Raw genomic sequence first — 27,573 nt, forward strand, 5'->3', positions numbered from 1 at the left:
TAGCAAAAATTACATTGCAAGTGAGCCCAGAGTACCACTGCGAGTTAAAACTAAGACTCAACATAAAGCGCTAATGAACGTTAGATTTGCGCAGAGTACAAATTACTGTAGAGTAAATGTGCCACAGATGAAACACTTGCAGTGATGAAAGGATTGTTTAAATGCAGTTTCCCGTTTCCCGAACTAACTGACATAGATGAGCAGGCAGTAATTGGTTGTGTGACTGACCCACAACAGGTATTATTGTTGCTGCTCAGCTGCAGGAGAGATGGTCAGAGCCAGGCCTTCTGGAGGAATGAACACCCAACCTCACATTTGATTCTGCTCTGATCCAGAGCTGTTTACTGGTGGGATGAGAGCTCAGAGATTACATATAACCTTTTGTGATATGAAACTGTATACCTTCTTAGATTTTGGATATATTGCGATATGACATAAATGTTGACCTTTGCTGTTTCACTTGTTCTAATACTTGCCTTTACCCGCTTAATCATTATATCCCATTACTAATAATGGATCAGAAATATTATTAGAATTACCAGGAATCATCTCTACAATATTGTTTCAACATTGATATCGAAGTGGGGCCTATTCAGTCCAAAATATTGTGATATTTAATTTTATCACCCAGTCCTGAGTTCATGATGTACTTTTGAGAAGATTTCAAAATATCGAGGTATTTATCATATCGCAATAAAGCCTGAAAATATTGCGATACTATTTTAAGCCCTTTACACTGCCCTATGTCTCGTAAGTTTAGAAGTTTGAATGCAGAACTCTTTTGAATCAACACATATATTAGTGATACATGCGCCGACCTTGTTTTATCTCAACAATGTTGAAAGAGACATTTAGCATATATATGACTCTGCTTGGACCTCTGGTTAACAAAAAATCCACAGGTGAATCCACAGAAGTTAATTAGGTTAATTACACAGGTGTGAAATTGGATGCTAGTGACAGTCGGGGCAGACCCCTCCCTCACTCAGTCACTTCTCTCTGTGAAATACTGGGACACTGTATATTTTACTCTTTAGTGAGCATAAATGTGATGCATTGCATTGTGCGATTGTTATTAGAATCTCTTGTACATGCCATGGATGTTGCTTTCGGTGAACTCGTGTGCCAAAATTTTCAAGGTGTTGTGCCCTCTTAAGGCATTCATGTGAATTTGAAATTATTATTCTAGGTCCCTGGGTAGTATTAGTTCCTTGTGAATAGGCCTTTAGAGAAGAGGTCAGGGTGGACCTTTGGGTGTAGAAAGTGTAAGAATTTGACACTGCAGACAATCCAACAATGATGGTGATCTTTCCTTAATGACCATGACCTTTTCCTAACTATAACAAATCGTTTTAGTGGCCCCGATGTGGCAGAAATATTCGCGAGTCATTGTACAAGGCACTGAGGGCAGCCTTTTCTATTAAATTGAGCTTTGAGTGGTTCGCTATTGACATCATATCATCTGCAGCTTTCACTGTTTGATGAGAGAGTGCTCTCACTTACATGCTCTACATAGAGCTGGGTTTTGGGCCTATTTAGCTCCACCTCTCTATGAGCCACTCCCTGGCCCCTCAGGAAGTCGTTATTAATGTGCTTCTCTTTTGATGAAGATGGCAATTTATTCATATTAGGAAGTCTGTGTAGAGTGAAGGTTAGACACCGAATGCAAAGACTCATCCAGCCATGATTTTTGTTTGGACGTCCACCTTCATTTATCTGCGGTGAAGTCAGGGTGCGTACAGGAGCGTGTCAGAGCTGCCGCTGTATGTTTGCAGATCAGCTTTCCCCTTATTCCACTGTTTGCATTAATTGAAGTCACTCTGGATGAGAATGTCAGTGAAATAATTAAATGGTAAATGTACATGTGAGGAAGAGGTGGGTGAGGGGGATTAGGGGAGGGAAGTGAGAGGAAAAGGGGGAGAGAAGAGAGAGAAATGATAAGCTGAGAGCGGGGGAGAGAAGGAGAGAGGAGAAGTTTACAGAGAACATGCACAGACTCTCATTTGAAAACTAATTTCACCTTATTTGCATCCTCAACTGAGTTACAAGCATGGTGACGGTTCAATCAATTCTTCCTGTCACCCTCTCTCTGTAGCTTCCATTTCGTGTCACTCTTCTCTGGGGATGTTAATTGAAAACGCCCTCTCTGCTCTCCGTCAAAAGCGAGCTCCGTCATCCACTTTGTCATATTTCATATATTTCAAACAAATAATAAGTGAGTTACCTAAAGAAACAGGTGCTTCTGTGTGGCATACTTCACATGCGAATATGGAAGAAATTACTCGTTAAATCACTTTCCACTTGTCAAGTTTAGAGTTTTTAGAGTGAGCCACACATTTCATTGAGGTTTTCGCCGTCCCTGTGGATAGGTTGTTCATCGTGGGGTCAGGATTCCTTTTAGTGCCATCACCTCTACCATTTGCTCCTCATGCTCTTGGTCATACTTAAACACAGAGTTTCTGAAATGTTTAGAATGTTGTTTCCTAAATGAAGCTTGTGATTTTGCGTCCTCCACAGTTGCTGAGTGCAACACCACTGTCGTAAATTCAGATTCCAGATCTATAACAATTTGTCACAGGTGACGTAGGTGATAACTACAAATGAAACTCATTACATCAAATCAGTGTCGTGTGTTGAAAACGTATATGTTGAAGTGTGCAACCTACCCTCTCACTGAAGTTACACAGTGCAGAAACAAAAGAGAGACACCATTCAGCCTTTTCCAAGACGCTGTACCATCAACACGATTTAGAAGCTGTTATTCTAATATAAAAAAAGTTACATGATGTTGCTTGCAGTACAGTGCTTGAGTAAATTGGACGTCACTTATGCTACATTTTTTGGTAATGGTATTTGCCCTGTAAGAAACACATTGGTCAATCCCTTACGGGTTGCATTCAAATATATCAATTTCAGTGAAAATCTTTGCGGAATATAACATTCAATCTGTTGCTCTTGAATTTTAGTATCTTTTCACAGTGCAGAAAAGTCTTCTTTTGGCATGTTTATGGATAACAGGAGTTGAACAAAGCTGTTGAGTGCAACACTATCAAGAATAGGCTCCACTCACTCAGGGTGTTTGCACTGAGTTTAAGTGAAAAACAGTCAGATGCAATAAGTAACATTATTTAGCTGAGTTAACTAAAATAGTATCTTTTCTTATTACATTTTTAAAGGGTAACATGTATCCTTTGTTTATGTTTCAAAGGTAACCTTCCCAACACTGTATACAAGCATTTTCAAGGTGCTTTCAAATTGTATACATAAAATGCACATTGTTATAGGAAAAAAAAGTTGGTAACAAGAAAACTCTTCAGTGAAAACAAAAATAAATATGAGAGGATGTCAAGTCAGGACTAGAGAGCACACAGGGACAAAATGTATAATGTATAATGGAAAAACTAGTTTTCTGGGCAACCTAAACCAGAACTCTGGTTCTTTTGAACCTGCAAGATGTGAGTGAGAAGCAGGGCTTCCTCTCACGCTATCTGCAAAGTTGCATGGTCACAAACTTGACAGCCGAATCAGTTATATGCAACTCAGACTGGGAGCGGAGATAAATCCATTGGATTTGACATGCCTCGAAATGTCATCCTGTTGACTCTGCCTTCTGTCAGGCTACTTCCTGGTGTCACCCAGCAGCTGCGGCTGTTGCACTGATCCCACCCTACGTGTTAGACGACTGTTGTTCAAGGAATGACTTTACTGACTTCTATCAGAAAAATATTTGTGGCAAATCACTAAATGTGCAGACCTCAGTGTCTTGGTAAACAGCGTGGCATATGTGTAACTTTGATTTATTTATCATCTGAGCTTTGCCTTTGAGCCTCTTTTTGCCCTGTTGATCTGTTATGCTTCCTCCAACCTCCATTTTTCCCTCTGTAGACTCTTCTGTCTCTCTACCTGTCAGTCATCTTGTGGGGGTAGCAAAGGCTCACATGCCTCACGTGTCTCTTGCTCCAAATCAAAGAAAAGACAGACTCTACCTCTGAGTAGCAAACTGAAAGCAGCCGGAACAGTTTCAACACAGTGGTAGTTTTACTGTATGTTCAGCGGTGGGGTTCATTTTGAACATGTTGGTCATTTAAATGTTCCTCATGAGAAACCTCTCTCTAGAGCTGAAGAGTCAGCTTGTTGAGCTGTAGTCAGGGTGACACGATTCATTCATGCCACGACAACAGTCGTGACAATTGTAATGGTTGCTTCTTAACTCTTTTTGCCAATGGATTAGTTAAAATATTATTTCAGACTGCAGGAAAATATTTTCAGTATTTTTTTTACTACCAAGCTGAATTTAAACCCTGTCCTTCTCTCAAACACTCTCTTTCTCTTTCTTCTTGCAAACAATTACAAAGATATCGTATAGGCAGTGTTACAGTGAAAATGTGCACAACATTGCATCATAGTGTATTGCGTCATATTGTCTCATACTCCATTGTATTGCATCCTGGCAGGGCTGGCTTTAAATGCATCATTGTGACAGCACATATTAAACTGGGTGCACTGTAAATCTGGATTTTGCTCTCTAAACTTCCCTTGCATTTATGATTCTGTCTTTCCGGGAGTCTCTCTTTGCACCTCCTTCAATTTCTGTCCTCCCATCTGTCTTTTGGTCTTCTTTGGTGTCATGTTTGTCTCCACCTCGGGATGTGAAAACCCTAGAAGAAGATGGAAAAAGGGAAAGGGGCAAAGAGAGTGTAACAAGAGAAAGGCAGGCTGGAAGGCGATAAGTGGGAATGTTTAGAAAGCATATAGCTGTGACAATAATGCGGGGAAGCACTGGAGAACAAGAAGAAAGCAACATCAAGGGGAGGAAGAGGAAGAAAAATGGGAAATTTCAGGGGAGAATGTCTGTTTCTACCGGGAGGAACAGAGGAAGTTGTTATCACCAGGTTACCATGACGACAGCAGCTTTCTAGCATTGCCTTTTTCATCCCCCTTGATCACCAACTGTGATAAAGATGATAAAGATGACGCATGCGTGTGTGTGCGTGTGTGCTTGTGTGTGCGTGCGTGTGTGTGTAATTGAGCTTGGGACACAAACAGGTGTTAGGACTGAGACATGGGAGGTATTAAAGGGGGTCACAAAAGGCAGAAACAAATCGTTTAAGAAAAAGCATTTAAGCGTAAACTGTGTTAACAACAGAAAATAGAATCAGCTCCAGTTACAGAACCAGATGGGGAGAGAGAGGTGAGATGGGGAGGGGGAGAGGGGGGAGATGACAGGTGAGGAAAATTGGAGAGAAAATGATTTCTGATTTCCTCAGCAGTGGTGAGGAGATTGGACAGGCAGCACAGCCGCCTAGATGGAGTGCTACACATACAATCACACACGCACGCACACACACACACAGGGATTCACACACACACTTATCTACTCTCACTACTCTCACTTTACTACACTTTGTCAGTACTTTAATGTTGAGAGCTACGAGCAGAGCCTGGCTGCAGTAATCGTGAGATAAATTGTTTTAATCGTGGAGCGGAATCACTTCCTTCATCCTTTAATCTCCATGATGTGCAGGATTGGGAATGTTTCTCTAAAAGATGTAATCTGGCACAGACGAGTACCAGCTGTAACTGTAATTTTTAGTGGATTACTTAAACTAAGGGTGGAAGATACGATGATAAACTGTATGCCTGGACCATGAGACAATACAGACAAAAACCTAAATATTGATAAAAAAGATTTTGTCACTCAATTGCAGTGCCTGTCTCTTTAAGGCACTCTTTTCTAACAGGCCTGAGCAGGCTCCTTCGACTGTGTCTCCACATCAGCACTACCGGTCTTTTTGCAAACATGACTATGTTATGGTGTGGCAGAGAGTAGTGACTGTATAGTGATGACATCACAACATGATGTTGTCCTAATGACTCTTTTAGAGGCACCGTTCACTGAATACGGATTGTGTGCATTTCTCTGCATTTCTCTTGAACAGTATTTTTTATGTATGTTTAATATAGCGCATATGCACGTTTTCTAAAAACTTCTACAGTGTGGGCCCTTTAAAGGTTCGTGATAAGTAACAAAAGCTGTCATCATTGTTATCATTTAGTTGTGCTTAACAAAACACATTGTATGTATACTTGTGGCCCAGCAAATGCATTTTCATCAATTCCTCTCAGTGAAGGCATGTTTCTAAGACCTTTGCAATACAGTGCATGTCATTATCATTATCATTGTGTCAAACCGCCGGCATATTGTAACGGAATCATCACACATTAATAAAAAGAGTCAATAGGAGTCAAACACGGAAAACAGAGATAAAAAAGAGATCCAGTTTACTTAATTACCCTGAACCAGAATTTATGTGAGATCTATTACTAATAGTTTGGATTTTATATCATGATATCTATCTCATTTGTGATATGAAATAACATATAGCAGAAGATTCATACCATCCACCCCTAGCTCAAACTCAGCAGCAAACACTGTGACAGAGACACACATGGACACATGCATTACGTGCCGCATGCCCTTTTTCTCGGCATCAGCTAAGGATTACCTGCTGAGAGACTGTGTTTTACACAGACACACACACACACACACACACACACACACACACACACACACACACACACGCACACACACAAAGACATATCCGATATAAACATACATGCATATCGGCTGTTCACCAACTCCCACACACACACACACACACACACACACACACACACACACACACACACACACACACACACACACACACACACACACACACACACACACACACACACACACAAGTTTTTACGCTAGAGTTATGTCACAGTCAATCAGATTCACCAGGGAGAAAATGTGACTAAGATAAAGAAGACTGAAAAATGAAGAGAGATAAGAAGAGAAGAGACTAGAAAGAAAGAAAGAAAGAAAGAAAGAAAGAAAGAAAGAAAGAAAGAAAGAAAGAAAAGATAAGATAAGACAGTCTGCACTTGCACACACATTGTGAGTGCCAACATATTGTACTGTAAATGTGGCCTACTTGGCACCGGAGCCTCTCAGTGGATTAGACTTCCTTCTCTCTCGTCTTTGTCTTATTTATCCTGTTTTTTGGGGACAGACGTGATGTTTAATTCTTACCCTCTTTAGGCCTGCTGCTTCCCTTTGAAATGGAAACAATAAGCTCATTGGTATTCCTTATAGAGATGTGTAGGAGAGAGAGAGAGAGAGCAGGAGGGAGAGGGAGAGCACTTGTATGACTTTGAAGTTTGTGTTCGGGAGGTGGGCTGATGCTGTAATTGATGCGGGGCACTCGGATGAAGTCAGCGCAGAAGTTGCTCTTTATTTCCGCCCTGCCATACGATTACAGCACCTGCTGGAGAAATTGGGAAGAAAATGCAAAAATCTGTTTCAATTTTGGTCAGTCTGTCTGCTCAAAGCAAGGCGAGCAGTGCAGTCATACATGAGAGTAATCCAAATGAGAATGAGAGCCGTAGTGCGCGGTGTGTGCAGGTGCAGTTGGGATTTTCTTTGATGACAAGCACCAAGGTTATAGATTCACCCATTTGTATTATCTTGTGTAAATGCATGGCACAGTAGTAGGAGAGAGACCGTCAGAAAGTCAGAAAGGATAAAAATAGATTACGATGTACGATGAATTTAAATGCTGCTCCGACACCTCCAGAATGTATAAAATCTGATGTTAAACTCATCTTTTTTTTGACAGCAGAAGGTCCAGATACTCCATATGCTGAGTGCAGTTCAGGTATGTGTACACTTGAGGGCACTCTGACAGCAGCATCAATTTGTTTAGTGTGTGAAACCTGCAGCGAGAGCAAAGAAAAATCTGGAATTGAAGGTCGGAAGAGTGGATATCAGAAGAAGGAAAAACAGATGATGCTGAGGGGGAAAAAATGTGTGAAGGAAGGAAGGAAGGAAGGAAGAGGGGAAATATGAGGGAAGAGGAGAAAGGTCAAACATGTGTGCGGCTGAGGTGTGTTTATTTAGGTGTGGATGTTGCAGGAGTGTGTAGAGGGCGCGTGTGTCATGCATGTTCATGACCTGTTCATGCAGAGTGTGTGCATGTGCGTGTGTTGGCACGCCCTTAGCTTCCGTTGTGTATTCAGACACAGTGTGCCTTTGTTTTGACCTGTTGACTGTCACAACTGCGTCACAGCTTCAAAGGACTCGGTCCCTTTCTGTCGCGCTCAAACTAATGAACTGGTTCTCTGTCCTCTCGCACAGTCTGCTGACATTGTATTACTCTCCTCCTTCTGTGTCCACTCGGTCTCAATCAACAGTGGAGTCTTCAGCTGTACAGCCTGGCCACCCGTCTGGACTGGAACAAATAGTGTTACTTTATGTTCATTATCAATTATTCAATTTGACACTTATTTACCTGATCAGGCATTTAATCAGTTGGTATATATATTGCCAGAAAATAATGAAAACGGTCTACAAGCAGTTCCTTCAACATTTCTTCACAGTACTTGTTTTGTCTGTCCAACTGTCAAAACCCAAAAAACTGTCAATAAAGGGGCGTCACGGTTTTGATTTTGAATCAAAAACTGATCAAAATGAGTGTTCAGTTTAAAAGATCCAATTCAAATGAATTATTGACGGGGAAAAAACAGAACTGAACTAAACTAATAACATTGGCAAAGATCCTTGATTAACCTGGAGATGGTTTACTCTGGACAGTTTTGAGACACCAAACTTTGCAACAAACTACAGGATTCAGTTTCTTCTTTTGTTGTTCACTGAAGGACGGTATTGAGAGTTGTCGGAGCATAAAAGTCTGAGTCTTATAATAGTATAGCTGTCAGTGCCAAAAAAAAGTAATAAAAAAAGAAATAGAAACTCATAAAATCTGGGATTTGAAGAGTCAGGACATCCCTTGTCAATACTTGCTACGTTTTTCTGGCCATAACTGTGAATTGCTAAGTTTACATGTAGCTTGTGTTTTCTTATCACATATCACTACAAAAGGAACAGGCAAGTTTTGTTTGTCTATTTATTGTGTTTGGAAATCAATCTAATATTGTAAACTTTGGCTCTGGTAAATTGTGATTGTACTGACCTTGTATATGACATTTTATAGACACACAAAAAACTGTAAGTTTGATGTCATGCAAATAGTTGTAAATACATATATTTTTAGATTTACTGCCCTTATGAACTGAAGAGCTCTGTGAGCAACATGGACAAGATGAACCCAAACACGTTTTGATTGAGCCAAAAACCTTCAGCGATATGATCAAAAGCTCCAGAACACTAATGCTACCAGCACTGCTACTGTACATGCCAGAGATCTTCTGTTTTCATCTCTAGGTGCCATAAACTTTTTCACAGTCGGATCACACACTCTAACAACATCCTGGTGTCTGTCTCAACTCCCCTCTGCCTCTATCTGCTCTGTAAAACATCTTGCATCATTATTCGACATGTAATGAGAAGTCGGAGACAGAATTCCCATCAGATATTTCTACAGTATTGCACATAACTCTGTCAGTTTTGTGGATGTGAGTGATTTTCTCCTTAAGCTACAAAACAGATCTGACTGAAGCTCTCTCGCAAAATCATAGAGGGTTTGGAAAGTTTAAACTTGACTATGTTGCTACTGAAGTCAGTTAGTGATTTGTTCTTTTTCAGACCCAGCTTATTACTAATCCTAACCTATTCGTAAAAATTGAACTGAACTCACGGATATGGCTGGGCTGGGGTTGTATTTTCAGCAACACAGATGTTACTGAATGATCAGAACTACCACAGGTAGCATTGTGTCGCTACGATCCTCTCAGTTTTCTGCAGCTAAACGTTGCTTCTTGTCACTTCATCATCAGAAGAGGATTTAAAGTATAGCTTAGATAATTTTCTGAAATCGAAAGAAGGGCTGGGCTAGGACAAAGAGGCGCTCTGCTCCATCAGCACCACAGACAGCGCTTTGGATGTATCAATACACAGCACAGTTAGGCCTCTTAGTCCTGATTTGGGCACCGACTATATATAAAGATGAGGGACATGACATCTCTCCAAAAGTGAAGCCAAAATATCTCGATAGCCACCTGGTGACTGCATATAGACTCAGTCACAATGCCAAATTGTGAGTAAACACCAAATACGTTTTTGAGGTTTTCATGGAGTCTGTCATTTTAGGTCATTATAAACTGTTTTTTTTTTTTTTAATTACTTATTTGATGCTATAAAAAGAGAGGGTGTGATGTCATGACTTACAGCTGAGCCCTGCTCCCTAATGAGTTGTGTATGGGCAGGACCTTGATACCATGGCTCCAACAGGAGCTTACTGCTGCGCATACTCCAAACCGTATTGTATCCAGTAAATTAGCTTCTACTTTGTACAGTGGAAGGAAGTGGAGATGCTTCATCCATATTTATACGCAATCTGTGGGTGCCATAGATTTTAACCTGCATAAACCTCAGTCAAAAAATAATTGGTGAGTCAGGCAGAGTAGACTAACACATTCAACTAAGCACTCTCTCTGCTTCTAGGGGATGGAAAGGGGGAATGGGGGATAATGACTGCACTACTGACTGGACTGTTTTTGTTTGGGAGTTTATTTCTGATTAGCTGTACAGTAACTTATCCGTGAATGAGCAATATTTCCCCTATGAAAATATAGTTATTCTATTTTACAACTCCTTTCAGTCCCTGGGGTTAGTTTGGATCCAACATTTACACCAGTGGGTCGCGGCTGCTTTGAGAGAGGATAAAGCTGCTGCAAGTGTGTGTGTGTGTGTGTGTGTGTGTGTGTGTGTGTGTGTGTGTGTGTGTGTGTGTGTGTGTGTGTGTGTGTGTGTGTGTGTGTGTGTGTGTGCGCGCGTGCGCCAGGGTCATTTCATTCACTGCTTCATTATGGAGAGGAAATTGTGGGTTTAAATTGTTCTGTGATATTTGCACCTCAGGAAGATGGGGTGCCATAGCAACAAATCGGAGTCAGCGTGGTTATTTCATGCACGCACGCACACACACATACACACGGACACACGCATGCACAAACGGGCTGTCATCGTCATTACCACTTGTAGCCTTCATTCAGCCTGCTCAACACTAACGCGTAGCAGATAGTCTCTGTGCGGCATTCAGATTGGTTGAACTGAGGAACCAATTAGATTAGAGAAATGAAAAGATAAAGAGAGCACAGAGGTGATAATACAGCCAGACACCATCTCACACGCAAGCAATCACATGCAAAGTATCATGCAGATATCAGGTTCACATTCCCAAACACACATTGCAAACACAAAGGCAGTGCAGGGTGTTGCTGTCGGGGTCTGTCGCCCACACCTCATTAGTTGTTTCGTAGTTCTGTGCAAAGAAAATAAGAGAAGAAAACGGAGCGAGAGGGTTGGAACTGTTTTACTGCAGTGTTCCTGCGTCTGTCTCCTTTTTGTCTCGCTGGCCCTGCATGACTTCTCTCCAGCTATTATCCTTTAGTTTCTTTCTACAGCTGCTGCTGTTGTTGCTGCAGTGTTTCATTTTCCTCCCGCTCTCGCCCTCTCTCAGGTAGTCTCCACCTCCATCCTTTAACTTTGCTCTAACTTCTGCTCCATTTCCACCTTTTTCACCGCCGGAGATTTTCTGCAGCACTCTCCATTTGACCTGTGTGTGTTTGTGTGTGTTTTGTTTCACCCCTGCGGTGCATGTAAGCGTGCATGTGTCCATCTCACAAAAACTGCGTGTCGGCTTTGAAACCTTTTAGCTGACGCAGACATTACCAGAGGCTACACTGACGGTGATCGACAGGTCCAGGTGCCTCCCACCTCAACCTTTAACTTCCCATTAGCAGGTTTGCCGCCTTCCTTCCATCTCTCTGTCTCCTTGGTCATCTCACTATCTCCCCTTCACTTCCCTGTCCTCTGGATTTTATCACTAACTCCCCACCGTTTCCCACTCACCTCTGACCTGAGCAGCACTAACCAAATACTAAAGGAAGGAAATGTGTGTGTGTGTGTGTGTGTGTGTGCCTGAACATTGTTTAGCAGCACATCAGGAAGGAAGCAGCAAACTATGACAGGAGAGGAGCTCTCCTTTACGCACATAAACACAAACAACATTTTAATACCTTTATTTGTGTTCACTTTGCAAAGTTGAGGGGGTCATCTCGTCACGAGGGGTGGTGCCATCAGCTTTATTAACGAGTGCTTCTCCAAATAGCTGCAGACACAGATCAGTACCTGGAAGTACTAGTAACCTCTGTGGTATCACTTTCTAGTGTTGTCTTTCTTAGTTGTCATTGGTTGTTTGGGTTGCCAGATTGTAGAAATAATAATATACAAAAAAATCATATTCCAATTATTTTGATGGATGTTATGATTGTAATATGATGACTGGGAATGATTATTTTTGCATCACAGCTTTCTTTTTCATTCAAAAACAACTAAAGGAGACGTATTATGTATTCTTCATTTTATTTTGGGTCACTATTGGAGTAGGTTTACATGCTTTAATGCTCAGAAAAGGCATTAGTTATCTCTTAGTTATCTCCCAGTGCAGTTGATCATTTAGCCACTTATCTGTACCTCCATGAAAAAAAGCTTAAGAGCCAAATTCCATTCATTGACAGCCTACTAACAATTACGACTGCGGACTAGATAGATAGGCTGGATGGAAATCTATAACACTGACTTACTTGCAGGCAAGATTGCTCAGTAGAAAGTAAGAGACCCTTTTAAGTAATGTAATTGGCAAAGGGTCCAACTTGCATCCATCAAGTCTGCAGTTGTATGTGTTAATCAGTTCTTAACAAATGGAGTCTAGTCCAGCTTCTCTGCAGCCCAGCCCAATGATCCATTCGAGGGTTGTTCCTGATGAATTAGAGCGCTTCCCTAAGAAGAGTAATACTGCAGCCGAACCAACCAAAGGGATGTTAATTTATTAGTAAAGGCTTTAGACATTAGGCAACATGTAAACCCTGAATATGGAAGTCATAACACGTTTGGAAACCACACAAATGCTGCTGCTGTTCTCATTAACTGTGTTGACATCAGGGGCCCAGACACCAAACCGGCATCAAAGAATGAGCTGCGATGAAGACAGACTGTTGAAAGACTCCGACGGCCAACTAACTGTTCTGTATTCGTCATTCAAAAAGGGAAACTGAAAATGTGAAACATATTCACAGATTCTGCACGCAGTCAGCCAAAAAGTACAACGGTACAGCACAAACAGGGCTACAGATGCTGAACATCAGTGCCAGGGCCCTAACAGACTGGCCACACTTACAGCTTCCTTGTTAACAGGTTAGAGCCGCCACACTGGCACTGTGAGCTGCACTTCTTACGCGGGTTTCAAGCGAGGCTTCGACGGTGTGTCATCTAGAGGTTTGCCTATTTTTACCACGACACGTGTTAAAATAGACCTGAAAGCGACCTGTGAACAGTCATATCGACACCATACCAGAGTTTCACAAGAGTATCAATGTCTGTATATGAAGAATATGTCACAGACATGACACAGCATGTGAAGGGCAGTGTTTTATTTACTGTGTACTCTATTTCTTTCTCTGCACTGTGCTGCAGCAGCAACTCTGCCTGTGTGGACACACAAGTGAGTGAGCAGCTGTTCAGCATGGTAGTCGCCACACACTTTACAAGCAGCCACCCAGTAAGGCTGCTGCTGCAGAGTCTGAATGCAGAGGACACAACCCAAGAATGTTTCTAGATTCCTATAAAGTATAACCAGTGTGTCATCAACCAACATGTGAGTTATACACAAAGCATCCAGTCACAACATTCAACAAGTTTGTCAAATGCCCAGGTCTTTAATATCTCAGGACAGACTGATCATCAGCAGGAAGACAGGACAGGGTTTAAACCATTGCAGAGTTGTTGTTGTTGTAAATCCACTCAGAGCCTCTCTGTCTTAGTGGTGAGTGACTGAGACCCCCACATGGATCAAAGGATCAGTTATGATGTCCTTACAAACAATTACAGTTTCAGCGTCAGACCTCAACCAGTCCAGTTCATACATAGAGGTTACGAAGATCGATCGAAGAACAAAGCGAGCAGAGAATATGTCTGTTTTGCTGCTCCTCCGGTATTGCCAGGTCCAAAAACAGATAAACTCTTCTGTGCTCTCCGACAGTTTTGCCATCATTGCTCCACAAATGCTCAGTGAGCTGACAGCCTGGTGCCATCTCATCTACTCCACATTTTGAGCCTTGAACCTTCCCTTTGAGTGTTAGCTTTTCACTCCGCTCACTCAGAGCGTTCCTCCAAAGTCAAGGTAATTTGACTTTGGAGGAAAAAAAGCTGGATTTCCCACTACCTGCTGAACTGCCTCCAATTTCAACATCAGTAAACCGTCAATCAGCAAACTAAACAATTATACAATAAACCTGCTTTTGAGGTTGCTAGGTGAAATTCTGTCTCAGATAAACATACAGTGTTTTCATTCACATTATCTTTGCGGTGTTGCTCAGCAGGTGGGATGCTTTCTATAAAGCAATAGGGTCTCTCCTCTCTTTGCTTCTCCTCTCCTCTTTTTCATTTTCCTCATCCTCTCATCTGCTTCTGCTCACTCAACTCTGCCGAGATGGACTCTAGTTAGGAGACAGTGTGTGTTGGTATGGAAACTGGCTTATAAACTGTTCAGGTTGCCAACGTTCTAACTCACATAGCAACCAGCAACCCGCCTCTTGAAATGTTGACGTGAAGCAGCTTTGTCATTTCTGATGAATAGAAGCCAGAAAGGTTCGTTAGTTGTGTGGATGGACGTGTGGATGCTCTACTAGTAATGAGAAGACTTTTGTGACATGTGTAGCAAGCTTTAGGTTTTTCTTTTTTTTTTTTTTCCAGAAAATGAGGAGATTTCTACCATTTGAATGAAAGGTGCCCACGCACCTACCTTGAATTTTACTGGTGTGGAAATGAAGCAAATTCTGCACTGCTTGAAAGGTTATGAGTCATCTTAAGACCTTTGCTTACAACACTCTCACACGCCTTTTCATCATCTGATTAATTTTAAAACACAAAATGGATACCTGCCACTGAAAAGCCTTCAAATGAGTCTTGCAGTCAGAACAAATTTGCAGCAGTGGGGAGGAGACTGCAGCGTCCTTCAGTGTCAGTGAAGGACTTTTAAAGCATTTTTCTTTTTTCCACTTGAGGGCAAATGTTGTGTAAAAAACATGTAAGCAGCAGTGTCATGTTTGAGTTAGCAACACATGCTAAAGGTAAAATACGTATGTGTTGGTTTTTTAAGTACATAGAAATAGATTTTATCTCGCCTGGTCCAGCACACTGGCTGTTATTCCTGCATCCCGTTGGCAGTGTTATTGATGCCTGTTGCATTCAGGGGCATTGTTTCAGACAAGTGCTGTGCCTTACAGGGCACAGCCACTGTTGAAATAGGTTATCAATACAAACAGTGCAGCTCGCTGTTAAGTGTGTGTGTGATTGCGTATGTCTGCGTGACTTTCCAAAGTAGGGCGTCATTGTCGCTTTCCTGCTGTTGTTTTACTGCTGGTGTTGTTCAAGGAAATTAGTTATGAGTAACAATAAGCTTAAGTAATATAAGCGCACACACACACACACACACACACACACACACACACACACACACACAGATTCAGACACACACTTTTCTCTGAGCCGTTAGTCATGCACAACGTGGCGGACGCTTTTTTAGCCAAGGCACTTAACAGTTCTGAGAGAGCATAGATTTTCAGAATTGACGACTCCAGCATGAATCACTCCAGGCAGTAGCCTTGGCTTTTCTTAGCTCTACACATGTTGCACCTATAGACTGATTAGATAATAGATTAAATCACACATACAGTACTAGACTGTTTGGGATGAATACACTGTATATTCTCTTTGAAATGTCAACACTAGCCTCTAAGACTGGACCGAGAGGACTAGAAGTTATTCACAAAGCATCTTAAGAGAGCTCCTAAATTGAGAAACTGTAAGGAGTAAGGAGGAGGACTCTGAACAGTTTCTTAAGGATAGGAGAAAAGGGTGGTGATGTAAAGAGGAAGCAGAAATATTGTCCAAACGCTGAATGGCAGTAAGTTAATGAAACGCTACAGTTTAGGTCGTGCAGGGATAATGTTGGTCAATCTCGTTACGCAAAAATGCTAAAATGTCAGAAATGAAAGTGGTGTCAACATGAAGATATTTTGCAACTGTGAAAATGCATCAGTGCAGCAGTTATGACTTGAGTCTGTCACAGTCTTCCATGAACAGAATGATGACACAAACAATTACAGCGCCTTCACAGTTCCTCTCGCTTTGGACTGCAGCTCATCACACGCCCCACTGGTGCGCACAGCCAGAGGGACTGAGACGTATATATTCTCCCTCACCTGCATCGTGCTTTCAATTTTCCTGTTTTATGCTCATTGATATGAAAAAGATGAAGACGACCTACTAAGATCATCAGCATGGTTAATAAATGCAATGTTGATAAATAGATATAATAACTATCAGCATGTGGATGGGTTACTGTGTAAGTCAACCTCTGTTTTCAAACAATTTCTGGGCTTCTGTTAAAGTATGGCTTCCAGATTCCACTTCAGACAAGACACAGAGTGTAAAAAATGCTTTTTTTTAAAATCAGTTTGAGACCTCAGGGCTGTATTGAACAATTCATTTGTTTGTTTTTCTTTGATTGCCTTTTTGTTTTAAAATGTATAAAACAAGTCCCTAGCTGCTTGCTAATAATGCTGTTACACTGTTTTGCAGTGATGTCCAGAACTTCACTTGACTTCCATCTGCATGAGGGTCAGTGGATAATGATAATGAGTCTTTATCTTTTTGTGAACTTTTCCTTGGATCACTCCTAGGTGGGACTCTTGGCTTCAGGCTGAGCTAGGAGCTCTCTGAGGGAATTCTCAGAATGCTGGTGAATACAGCTCCAGGTGAGCAAGGCTTTTGCCAGGGGCAGGTGTCAGAGTTAAAGAAAAAGAACAGTTCTGCTGGGTTTTATTCTGGAAGCAGAATAATAAATAAAGACAATAAATTAAATCTGCTGGACTGTGAATATTTAAACGATATAACAAGACACGGCAGTGTTTAAAAAAATGAGAGTATTAAAGTGAGACTGTCACCAAAATGCAACCTAGGTTTTTTTGTGAATGTATATGAGTCATGGAACCTTTGTGTAAAAGCATAATTATGACGAAAGAGGCACTTTTAAGATTGATTGTATTTTCGTTTTTGGCTCAAACTCATTTACAGTGGAGTGCATGGGGCATTTTTACGCTAGCATCAAAAAGCCCAGGTTGCATTTTGGTTAGAGTTTAAGGAAGATACATGATCAATAAATGGAGGAAATTAGGGTATAATGTTTAGTTGTTTAGCCTTTATACCAAAATTTTATTTTATATATCAAAACATGGACAAATTGTTCACCACATCTTACCAGAAGCCAAAATGACATCCTCAAAGGTTTTGCTTAATTGACCAGACCAAACCCCATAAGTATTGACTTTTATTTACTATCAGTCTGCTATCTACAAAGTTGAACATAAGCTCTCAGAAATTGGGGCTGCAACGTACGTTTATTTTCATTGCCGATTATCCTGTCAATATTTTTTCTTGAATAATCAATAAGTTGTTTGGTCCATAAAATGTCAGAAAAGGATGAAAAATGTCAAGTTGATTATCAAAATATCTGTAGGTGAAAGGAATAGACAGTAACTAATTGACTGATTAATTGATTAGTCATGGCAGGTCTGCTATGAAAAACACTTTTACCGGTATGACATACAGGTGTAAGATAATGCTTTTTTGCTGCTGGGTTCAGAAACTGTATGCAGTTTTGTGCCTTCACGAGTCTTCCAGCCAAGCGCCTTGTGCTCATCCCCAATCCGACCTAACAATCTGCACCTAATCTCCCCTGCAAACGTGACCATTTACTGCCTCTCTGCCATCTTTTCCGGCTCCTCGCACAGCCAAAGCGTTTCCATGAGTGCACATTGCTCATCAAGCTGCGTACATTTCTGAAGCGGCCACCTCAAGATGGAAACCACCATTGTTCCACAGGAGAACATGTCAATGTATTTGCAGATCCCTTTCAAGCCGGGATGGATGCACAGTGAATGAGAAGCTGATGTGAAAGGCTCTCAGAATTCTTAGGTCCTAGAGAATGTTGCTTTGATTTTATTAGAGAGGAATTGATAATGAAATGTTAATATATCTGTCGAGAGGCAGTAATCTGTCACCTGAGAGGCTGTCCTGAGATAATCAGTCATTAATCAGCGATCACATGAGTAGAATGAACAAATATGCACTTAAACCTGCATGAAAAAAATCCCCTGCAATTATTGTTGTTAACAATACAGTTAAATGAGGAGTTTGTATAAAAATACTGATTGTTTATTTCCTCAGAACTCAGATGTTTTTTATAATCTCTGTCCTTTTTCATCAGCTTGGTCAGATCAGCGCGAGGGAAACTGGTTGTGTGTGGTGTGGGGGATGAGAAGCAGAGGCTAAACTGACACCTAGGGGTGTGTGTGTGTGTGTGTGTGTGTGTGTGTGTGTGTGTGCATGCTTGTCTATGTGTCAGGGGGGTGGATCAGGATGCTGTTAATATAGCTCCACCATTATGTATATTAGCCCTATTCCCCTGAGTGCTGCTTCACCATTTAGAGCCTTCAATCACTCTGCTCCCAGGACACACACACACACACACACTCATGCACATTTCTGTGCACATTTGCACTTTTAATCACTTTTTATGGAAGTCATATACTCACATTAACCCAAACCCTCACCTCATCAAAGCCAACAACACAAATATGTTCAAACACATTTTGTTCATAAACACACACACACACACACACACACACACACACACACACACACACACACACACACACCAAGGTTACTGGCTGTATCAGATCCCAGGTCCGCGCTTGCATCTGCACTAAATATGTTCCTCTGTGTGGTAGTTATTAATGCTGCTGTGCTTTGCTTGTGTGTGTGTGTCAAAGAGCAACTGAGTGAGTAAGTGATCACACGTTTGGTTTGTGTGTTGATTGCATCTGAGCGGTGAAAACAGCCCCTGTTTTAATCAAAAACTTGGGATCAATACTCCTTTCAGCTGAACGTGTGTGTGTGCGTGCGTGCGTGCGTGCATGCATGCGTGTATGCGTGTATGTGTGTGTGTGTTTAAAAGGTAATCTAGATCACAGAGTCCACAGCAGATGAGGAGGGACAGTCTTTGAGGAGAATTTGCTTTGAACTTACCTGTTTTCAGCTGTGTGTTCTGGCTGCTTGTGTGTTTTCCTGAGCGCATGTTATGGCCTACCTGAGTGTGTGTTCGTGTGCGCTCTATCAATGAGAGACACAGTAGCAGAAGTGATAACATGAACAGTCTGCAGCACTGATTTCCTCTCTGTGTATTTTGCTGCTATTAGCCAACACGGGTCAATGTGTTTGAGGCTCTGCTGTACAGGAGTGACCTTTCACCGTGTTTAGAAACAGGCAGCCTCAGGGTTTTCTGGGATATTACAGCATTTTATTGCTGAGCACACTCAGGTCAAAATGACTCTATGACCCCTGGATCAACCTCTGACTCTATGAGCTCCACCTCTCTCCAACGCTGACCAATTAAACAGAAGGCTTTTACGTACACATCCTTAGCAAAAACCTCACATTTGCATTTTTATATGTGAAAGTCGCATTTCACATGTTAATTGAATATTTTCACAAGAGATTGGCTAATAAATTTGAATTTTCGCATGTCAGTTACATACATTCGTGTGTGATTGGCTTTTTTCACATGTAGAACAGGCTTGTCAACTGATAAAAGTAAAGGTGCTGAAAGTGCTTTCAAGCTCTCACATTTTCAAAGATGCCTTGTTATTTCAGGCAATTTCAGCCTCCAGTAAACATGTCACCACACTAACACTTCGTATTTTTTTTTCCAAACAATTAACAATATCTTTTCTCAGTCAGCCCAGTTTTCAGCATTTGAACCGAAGCAGCTTACTTCATTTGAATTAGAGGAGCTGCTTCTCTCAGCCTGTTGTGATCCAGCATTTTGGCTGTTTGCTTGTGATAGCATCGAATTGATTCAGTCAATACCTTTTTAAGCGATCTGCGTTTAACAAAAATCTCATGCAACAGTAGTCTCACTGTGAGATGCACACAAACCAAGAAATTAATGACAGTGTTGACTTGATACAGCGGCTGTAAGAGCAACATTATCCATCTGATGTGACGTGACATTGTTTGAGTGTGTGCATAGCTGCCGGCCAGCTTGTTTTTAGTAAATGACTCTGAGGGCTGTTGTCAGATTGATGGACGACATTACACAGTCCTATTCAACCTGCTGTACAGCTTCGTGCTAAATGTCCCATCACTGTCAATGTCACCTCAGAGAGTCAGCTGTCAGGGGCTCACGGGATGCTTCCTGCAGCAGACTGGGGCTGATGTGATGAATCTGTCTGCTGAATACATGCGTTGAGGAGTGGTGAGAGTGGAGATAAATCTTTGAAAAATTTGATGCATTCAAATTATGTGTTTGTGTTAGGCTGGTTGTAGGGCTAAATTTGGGTTTATTTATTTTCCGGGATCTCATAATGTTTTATTTTATATTAAGACTGGGTGAAAATCAGATTATAGAAACAGCATTGGCAGGGCAGAGACGGCAGTTTAATCAGTTTTCTGTGTCTACTTTATGTTACTTTGCAGAACTCTGGCGCATTATTCACTTTTTCTGCCCTTTTTCATATCACTTGCTCTTACATGAAATACTTTCTCTTACCTAAATCTTGTGAAAGATCTAAATTTGATCAGGAAAATATTGAAATTTGAACTGTCTTAAGTGTAGTAACTGTCTTGTGTTTTGAAATTGTGTGCAGCACATACCATTAAGTGAAATTTTGTCATTAAATGTCGTATAAGGGGTGAAAGTCCATCGGGATGGAGGTTGATGGATGGGTCAAGTATTGCCACTTGGCAGCCACTCCTTAGAATTGGCAAGTTATTCTGGGCTAAAAAGACTCGCGCTGGTGCAATACGCCGGATATAAGCAGACAGAACTACTGCCATGCTTGAGCCCTTGAAACGGGAGCATCCTGGGGCGGTGTGGCGAAATGCTTCAGGTTTGCGCAGATGTGGGTGTCACTCCATGATCTGTGTGTTTGACGTGTTGTGAACCCCCGCTGATCAGTTTGAAGAAAGACAAAGCTGCTATGTTGTTCTGCCACTGATATGCTGGTCCTACCAGTGATTGTTTTTTGTATTGTCTTTTGTGTTCCCTCTGTAGTATTCATCCGTGCTGAATAACAAGCCTGACCCATTCTCCTCTGCTTACGATCTCTTATGAGGTTAAGCATGCTGGTTACATGTTAATGCTAATACTAGTTACTTTTTGTCCACATGCAAACATAATAAATATTAGAATTACACAGATTACCAGTTAAACCTGGTTGGTGAATAATGCCCTGCAGTGCACACTGCAGTCATATTTGTTTGTTGATGATTGAAAATGATTAAATAAAATATTGAATCATAAATGACAAGTTTTAAACTGTTATTTTTGGTCAATTTGTTGTGATATTAGTAATAAAAAATGATTGATAGATTCATTGATAAAACAATAGTTGTTGCAGCCCTGAACAAGAGCAGACCTATATCTAAATGGTTTGAGAGAGAGCCATTACTTCACCTTCAATGGTCCACCTGAGACCAAAGATGCTTGTGAGTAATCCCTAGTCAAATCTATATAAATAAACAAATGCGGTGACATTGGCTCATATAAGGTTTAAATGTTTTTCCCTTGTGTTAGTTAGAGTTAGAGCTTATGTTTTTAGTGTCTAATGTTAGTTAACGGGAAAGACTTTTACACCAGTCAGTCAGTCACCAGTCATAACTGCTTGTCAAGAAAATGTTGTGGTCATTTCAAATGTTTGAAACAAAAAGCTAGCGCAACTTTTTTGTGGTAACGACAGTATCGAGATCTGCCTTGAACTCAGTCTTGAACTCAGTCTTGAACTCAGTCTTGAACAGCTTTTGAGAAGTCTCTTTTTTTAACTGAAATCACTAAAATCCAAAAGGAATTAGTCTCATTCTCAGTACTCTTTATATTATGGTGATTGGGTTCATGATTCCACATCTACTGTACCTGCTTTTTCGTGGTTTCTTTTGTGTGTGTGTATGTGTGTGTGCGTATCCTGCCAGCGTACACACTAACAGCAGGAAACTGAAACATGTTGAGGGTTGAGAGAGGCAGTAAGACCCAGAGGAGGAGCAGAGAGAAAGAGAGAGAGAGGGAGAGGTGGGAGGAGAGAGGAGGAGGGAGTGTTCACTCTCGGCTCTATGCGTTGCGGCTCACGGTGTTGGCTCGCCAGTGTGTGTCCCAGCCTGCCGGCGCGAGTGTGTGCATCGGTGCGTCGCTGAGTGTGCGAATGTGTGTGTGACTCCAGCGCTCTCTCTGCGTACGACAGGTGGAGATGACATGACTGCGCTCGAGAGGAAGAAAGGGAAGGACCTGTAAGGACTTTACACACAGACAGACAGACACACACACACACACACACACACACACACACGTGAACACACTCACATTTTCTCCTACATTCCCTCACACACCTTTAAATTCCTGCACTGCTCAGTTCAGGCAAAAGATAAGTTGTTGAGTGTGTGTGTGTGTGTGTGTGTGTGTGTGTGTGTGTGTGTGTGTGTGTGTGTGTGTGTATCTGTGTCTGTGTGCGAAAATGCTCTTTTTCATGCAGCTTATCACTCAGCTGACTCCATGTGTGCACAGTGGACAACTCAAATACACACATACACACACACACACACACACACACACACAGAAGTCCTGACTGTTATTTTTGATGCCTGCAGACGCGGTCAGCAAGTGTTTCTGCGTCCTGATGAGAGTTCAGCTCCAGCCCTGACTACCAGACAGTGCACCACGTTGTCCGAACAACTCCAGGTAGGATTCACTTTTCTTCTTCTTCTTCTTCTTCTTCTTCTTCTTCTTCTTCTTCTTCCTCTTCCTCACTCTCTTGTCCATGCTGTGTGAAAAACAGGATGCTATATGCTTCACATCCTCTGCCCTCTTCTCTCTTCCGTCTTCCTGTTAGTGTTATTTCTTTGACCAGTCTGTGACAACTACAGGTAGTCTGTATACATTCACCTCAATTCACTCAACACTCCTTAATGAAATCAGTTATAAATCCCTGTTTTGCTCTTTTGGTCCCTTTTTGGTCCTCCTTTTAAATTTTACCTTCACACACACACACACACACACACACACACACACACACACACACACACACACACACACACACACACACACACACACACACACACACACACACGCGCACACACACACACACACCCTTGTCCTCTTGTTATTCCATCACCGTTCTCGTTTTGGTGAAGTCTGGAGGAGGTAAGTTTTCAGCTCCTGTTGCTGCAGTTTTCTGTCTTTCCCCGCTGATTGAGTCCCTGAGATACTTATTACTAGCCTGTGGCTTCTGTTTGTGTGTGTGTGTGTGTGTGTGTGTTTGTGTGTGAGGGTTCAGATAAAACATAAAACAGCAATAAACATGAAAGGTAGGAAATTAAAGGCAGTGTCATTTTTTGTTTGAATGGTGGATGATTGTATGTGCACCGTCTCTATTTGCGCGTGCTACATGCAGGTTTGTGTGTGTTTTAGTTTTGCAGTTGAGTTGACGCAATTTGTTCTCGCAGTCCCCAGAGCAGTAAGCCCCATTCTGATGTTTTTTCTGCCCCTTCGTTTCTTTTTAGCTCCGTCTCGCTCCCTCTTTTGTACGATTCATGGCACACAAGCAGGCAACTTGAACTCAAAATTGCTGCTCTCTCGTATCCTCACACGTGCCGTCAAGCAGCATTAGTTTGAGACCGCATGTGTGTTTGTACACAATATGAGAGTGGTGTTTGTGTGTGTGTGTGTTTCATCTGTATCTTACATTGCAGAGGGATTTAATGTTACTGGCAGCAAAACAGAAAAAAAAAACATTTGATTGTCTGCCAGTGTCGACATGTTCTGCACAGACCTAATTACCTTGACAGATACACACTCACTGTGACGCAGGCACGTGTGTGTGCGCACATTGATGACACACACACAGCCCCACCTGCACAAATGTTGTCATTCATACATGAAAGAGATAAACAATACTCACTGTGAAGAAATACTTACTAATTTATATCAGTGTGTCATTAATATACATACACATTTAATTATATATTACAGCATATACTATGTATGGTACAGTGTGTGCATGTCCGTGTGTGTGTGTGTGTGTGTGTGTGTGTGTGTGTGTGTGTGTGTGTGCTTGTGTGTGTGTTTGTATTTGTGTATTATTGTGCAGCTCAACAAGTCTGTAAACATAACTTGAAATTTCACAAGCACTGATAGTACCAGTCTCTTGTGTGTTTAATTGCGATGACCATTTGTTTAATTTAATCAACCTTTATTTATACAAACTACAGTGTGTGTGTGTGTGTGTGTGTGTGTGTGTGTTTGTGTCTGTTGTTACACTGCGAATGCACCTCTGAGTCAGCCCTCCACATACGCATTTCCACTGACAGGTTACGTTGCTGAAAGTCTTGCCCAACTGCATTCCTCTCTTACAGTCTTTCTGTGTTTGTAAACGGTTTGTTTCTGACGGTCCATTGCTGAAGCGTTACCAGTAATGTAATCCTGTCCGGGGTTGGGCTGCTGTCCATTGTGTGCAGCGCCACCTGCAGGAGCTGCCTGAACAGAACTTGTTTGTGTCTCGAAGATGCGTCTAGAGGAATGAATTCTGTTTTTGTATTACAGTCCTTGTTTCTCGATTTCCACGCAAAGGTTTTGGTAATGTCACGACTCTCATCCTCTGATCCGACGGATTAAGATTTCTGTGAATGCGAGCGTCTGATTGTCTACAAAATGCTCTGCACGTGTCCTGAATATGTGCGATTATGTGACCCTTGCTCTTGTATGTTTGCACAGCATGTAGGTGTGAATGCGATATACTGTATGTATGCAGTTATGTCTGTGTGTGTTGATTTGTGCCTGCGTGTGAGCCAATGAGGCAGTAAAAGCAGCAGGTTAATCTCTTCTCAGTCTCCAGCAGAACAGATGTGAGGATTAATTCGTCAGGGAATCGGGGGTGGTGCTTACGCGCTTGTGTGTCTGTGAGGGAGAGATGGCTCGGCTTCACTAAAATTCGACAAAATAAGTGTTTGCGCGGATATCATTTATATATTTTATAAGCTCTGTCCTTCTGGGTGTTTGTTTGTGGATGCAAATGTATTCTCAGTTTCATAACTGTTCGTATTCACACATGCTGAGCCTTCGCTGTTGTGCTGTCTGCGCAGTTTGTGAGAGGTTCAACAAGTGTGTGCACCTCTGAGAAAAATATCTGAAGCAACACTTAGGGACAGGTGTGTTTACCTTCAGCTCCTCCACAATTATCTGTATCTCTCCTCCTCATCTCCCTGCACAGATGTCTCTACATTTTCTTCTCATTGAGTAATGATGGTGTGCTAAAAAGCTATGGAAAATTCCTGCGCTGAATATTGAGGTGGAAAAATTTGAACATAACAAATGCAACTGCAGAGCACGCAACTATGTTTGTGTGTGTGTGTGTGGGTGTGAGTGAGTGTGTCCAGGAACACTATAGTGTACAGTAGCGGCCCAGATAGATTGACCCTAATGACATGAAAGTGTTTCTGGCTGATGGAGTGGGTTTAGCCGCCTAAACTGTGCACTCTATAGGGTTTTAATATTCAGTTTGGGGACAGGCCCGACTGTGTGCTCTGATCTCACTGCTGGAGGAAAATGAAATGAGAGTTTTCTCACTGGAAGAAAAAAAAAACAAGTGGCACATTGTGAGGACCATGGCATTAGTTGCACTTTGTGTGAGTCTGCCTGCTTTCCTGCACATGTCTGTCGTTTTGATTATATTGTTATTCTGTTATTCTGATCACAAACATTTGATATTATGATGCCAGATGTTTGACACTCAAGGAAATTAATTGTATATCTCCATCATATCATATTGTCTTACCACTTTAAAAATAGACAAAAATACCTTACTGTATGTGAGCAGGTAGGCATTCGTAGTCTTGCTCAAGGACAAAAGGAAAAAGTTTAAAAAATCCATTTTGATCATCTGTTTTAAAACTGTCTGTTCAGTATGCATACACATATGCAGCAGTGCTCCCCTCCCAGTCCTATAAAAACACTTTGTGTAAAATTAGTGGAGTTATCACTTTAAAGTTACCGAAAAGCATCAAATCAAGACATCACTTTGTTAAAAACTATACCTTTAACAGCTAAGTCTAATTCCATAAGCTAGTGGGGCTCCCAACAATGTCCATATTAAAAAAAACATAAAAGGTATGTAGAATAAATAATTTGATAAAATAGAATAAAATAGAAATAAAGACTTGTAGATAAAACAAACATTCAAACCCAAATACAAATAAGGAGGAACTAAAGACAAGAAGAAATGATTTCTCCCTAAAGATCCGACTCTGTAGTTCAGCCTTGTGTTGAACCGTCACTGTGAACTTCTTCTTGTTTACTCTGCTTTTATCCTCAGTGTGAGGACCAGCAGTCTGATCTGCAGCAGTAAGCAGTTGACCCAGAGCTTGATATTCAGCACATTTAGTTGAACACACACGCACACACACGCACACACACACACACACACATACACACGCACACATACACACAGCCACAGAGCCCAACATCGTTGAGCACTCGATGCTTGAGATTGAAACACATTATCTCCAATGGCATCATGTAACAAGTGACCTATGTAGGTAGTATAGCACTGCGCTGTATGTGAAGTGGTGGGGGAGCCACTACAGGGAAAAAAGGTTGCAGAGCCAATGTTCCCTGTGAAAACTCAAGTGGACCTAGACAGCCGGGCATGTTTCCAATTATTAGTCACACCTAATAGTAGAAATATTTTTATTTAGAACAAATGTTGCACATAAATAAGTTTTTTTTTTTTTAATGACGTGAATGTGCTCTGATTCATTTTTATGCAACAAAGTGATGAGTGAACCATATCTGTATATTATTAAATAGAAATAAAAATGTAGGTCTTCTAGATTAACTGGTTTGATCCATTGTGTAGTGAACATGTCAAGCTCCAGTGTCACCAATCATTGTCACACGTGCAGTTTTTATCTTACAAGCGCGAGCTCCTTCCCTCAGTTTTTATTGCGTCGATCGCTGTTGACTTGAATTAAAATATCGGGAGCAGGATCTGTAACGTTCTACTGTCCTCAACATCGTTCTTCGGTCATTCATCGATTGTGAACATCGAGGGACTCAGTGATAACAGGTAAGGCGTTATATGCATGAATAGCAGCTGCAGTGGAGAAAGTGCAGTGACTTGACAGCTTCACATCGATCGCCTGGCAGCTGATGGAGGTAGGCGAGCATGGTTGGTGCATCAGCTGGTGCAGTTGTTCACGGCGTGTGTGAAGACACTTGCAGGCTTTTTTTATCCCTTGTGTCTTCAATCTGGAATCTGGTCCAGGTTTATGTGCAAAGTGTGTACATGCACAAAAACTGTATTTGTATGCATCTTTTGTTTACGTGTCATTTATTTTTTTTCCCTCCATATGGACATAGAAATATGGTCCCAACCACTTGTGCTATGCAAGTTTATATCAAGCCC

General features: G+C 41.5%; 1 protein-coding gene across 2 annotated transcripts in view; it reads left to right on the forward strand.

Annotated features, from left to right (window-relative positions):
- LOC119005436 (cGMP-dependent 3',5'-cyclic phosphodiesterase) overlaps window positions 1–27,573 on the forward strand; it is a 152,575-nt gene that overhangs the window by 27,229 nt on the left and 97,773 nt on the right. Inside the window, exons 1-2 of one of the 2 annotated variants that reach the window (XM_037073046.1) lie at window positions 22,242–22,405; window positions 22,763–22,853. In XM_037073046.1, coding sequence (XP_036928941.1) covers window positions 22,371–22,405; window positions 22,763–22,853 — 126 coding nt within the window. In that variant the 5' untranslated portion in view covers window positions 22,242–22,370. Of the gene's footprint in view, window positions 1–22,241; window positions 22,406–22,762; window positions 22,854–27,573 lie in introns of those variants that run through there. The other variant, XM_037073040.1, reaches the window with a different exon arrangement.

Source organism: Acanthopagrus latus, chromosome 2 (genome assembly GCF_904848185.1).
Source record: "Acanthopagrus latus isolate v.2019 chromosome 2, fAcaLat1.1, whole genome shotgun sequence".
NCBI lineage: Eukaryota > Metazoa > Chordata > Actinopteri > Spariformes > Sparidae > Acanthopagrus > Acanthopagrus latus.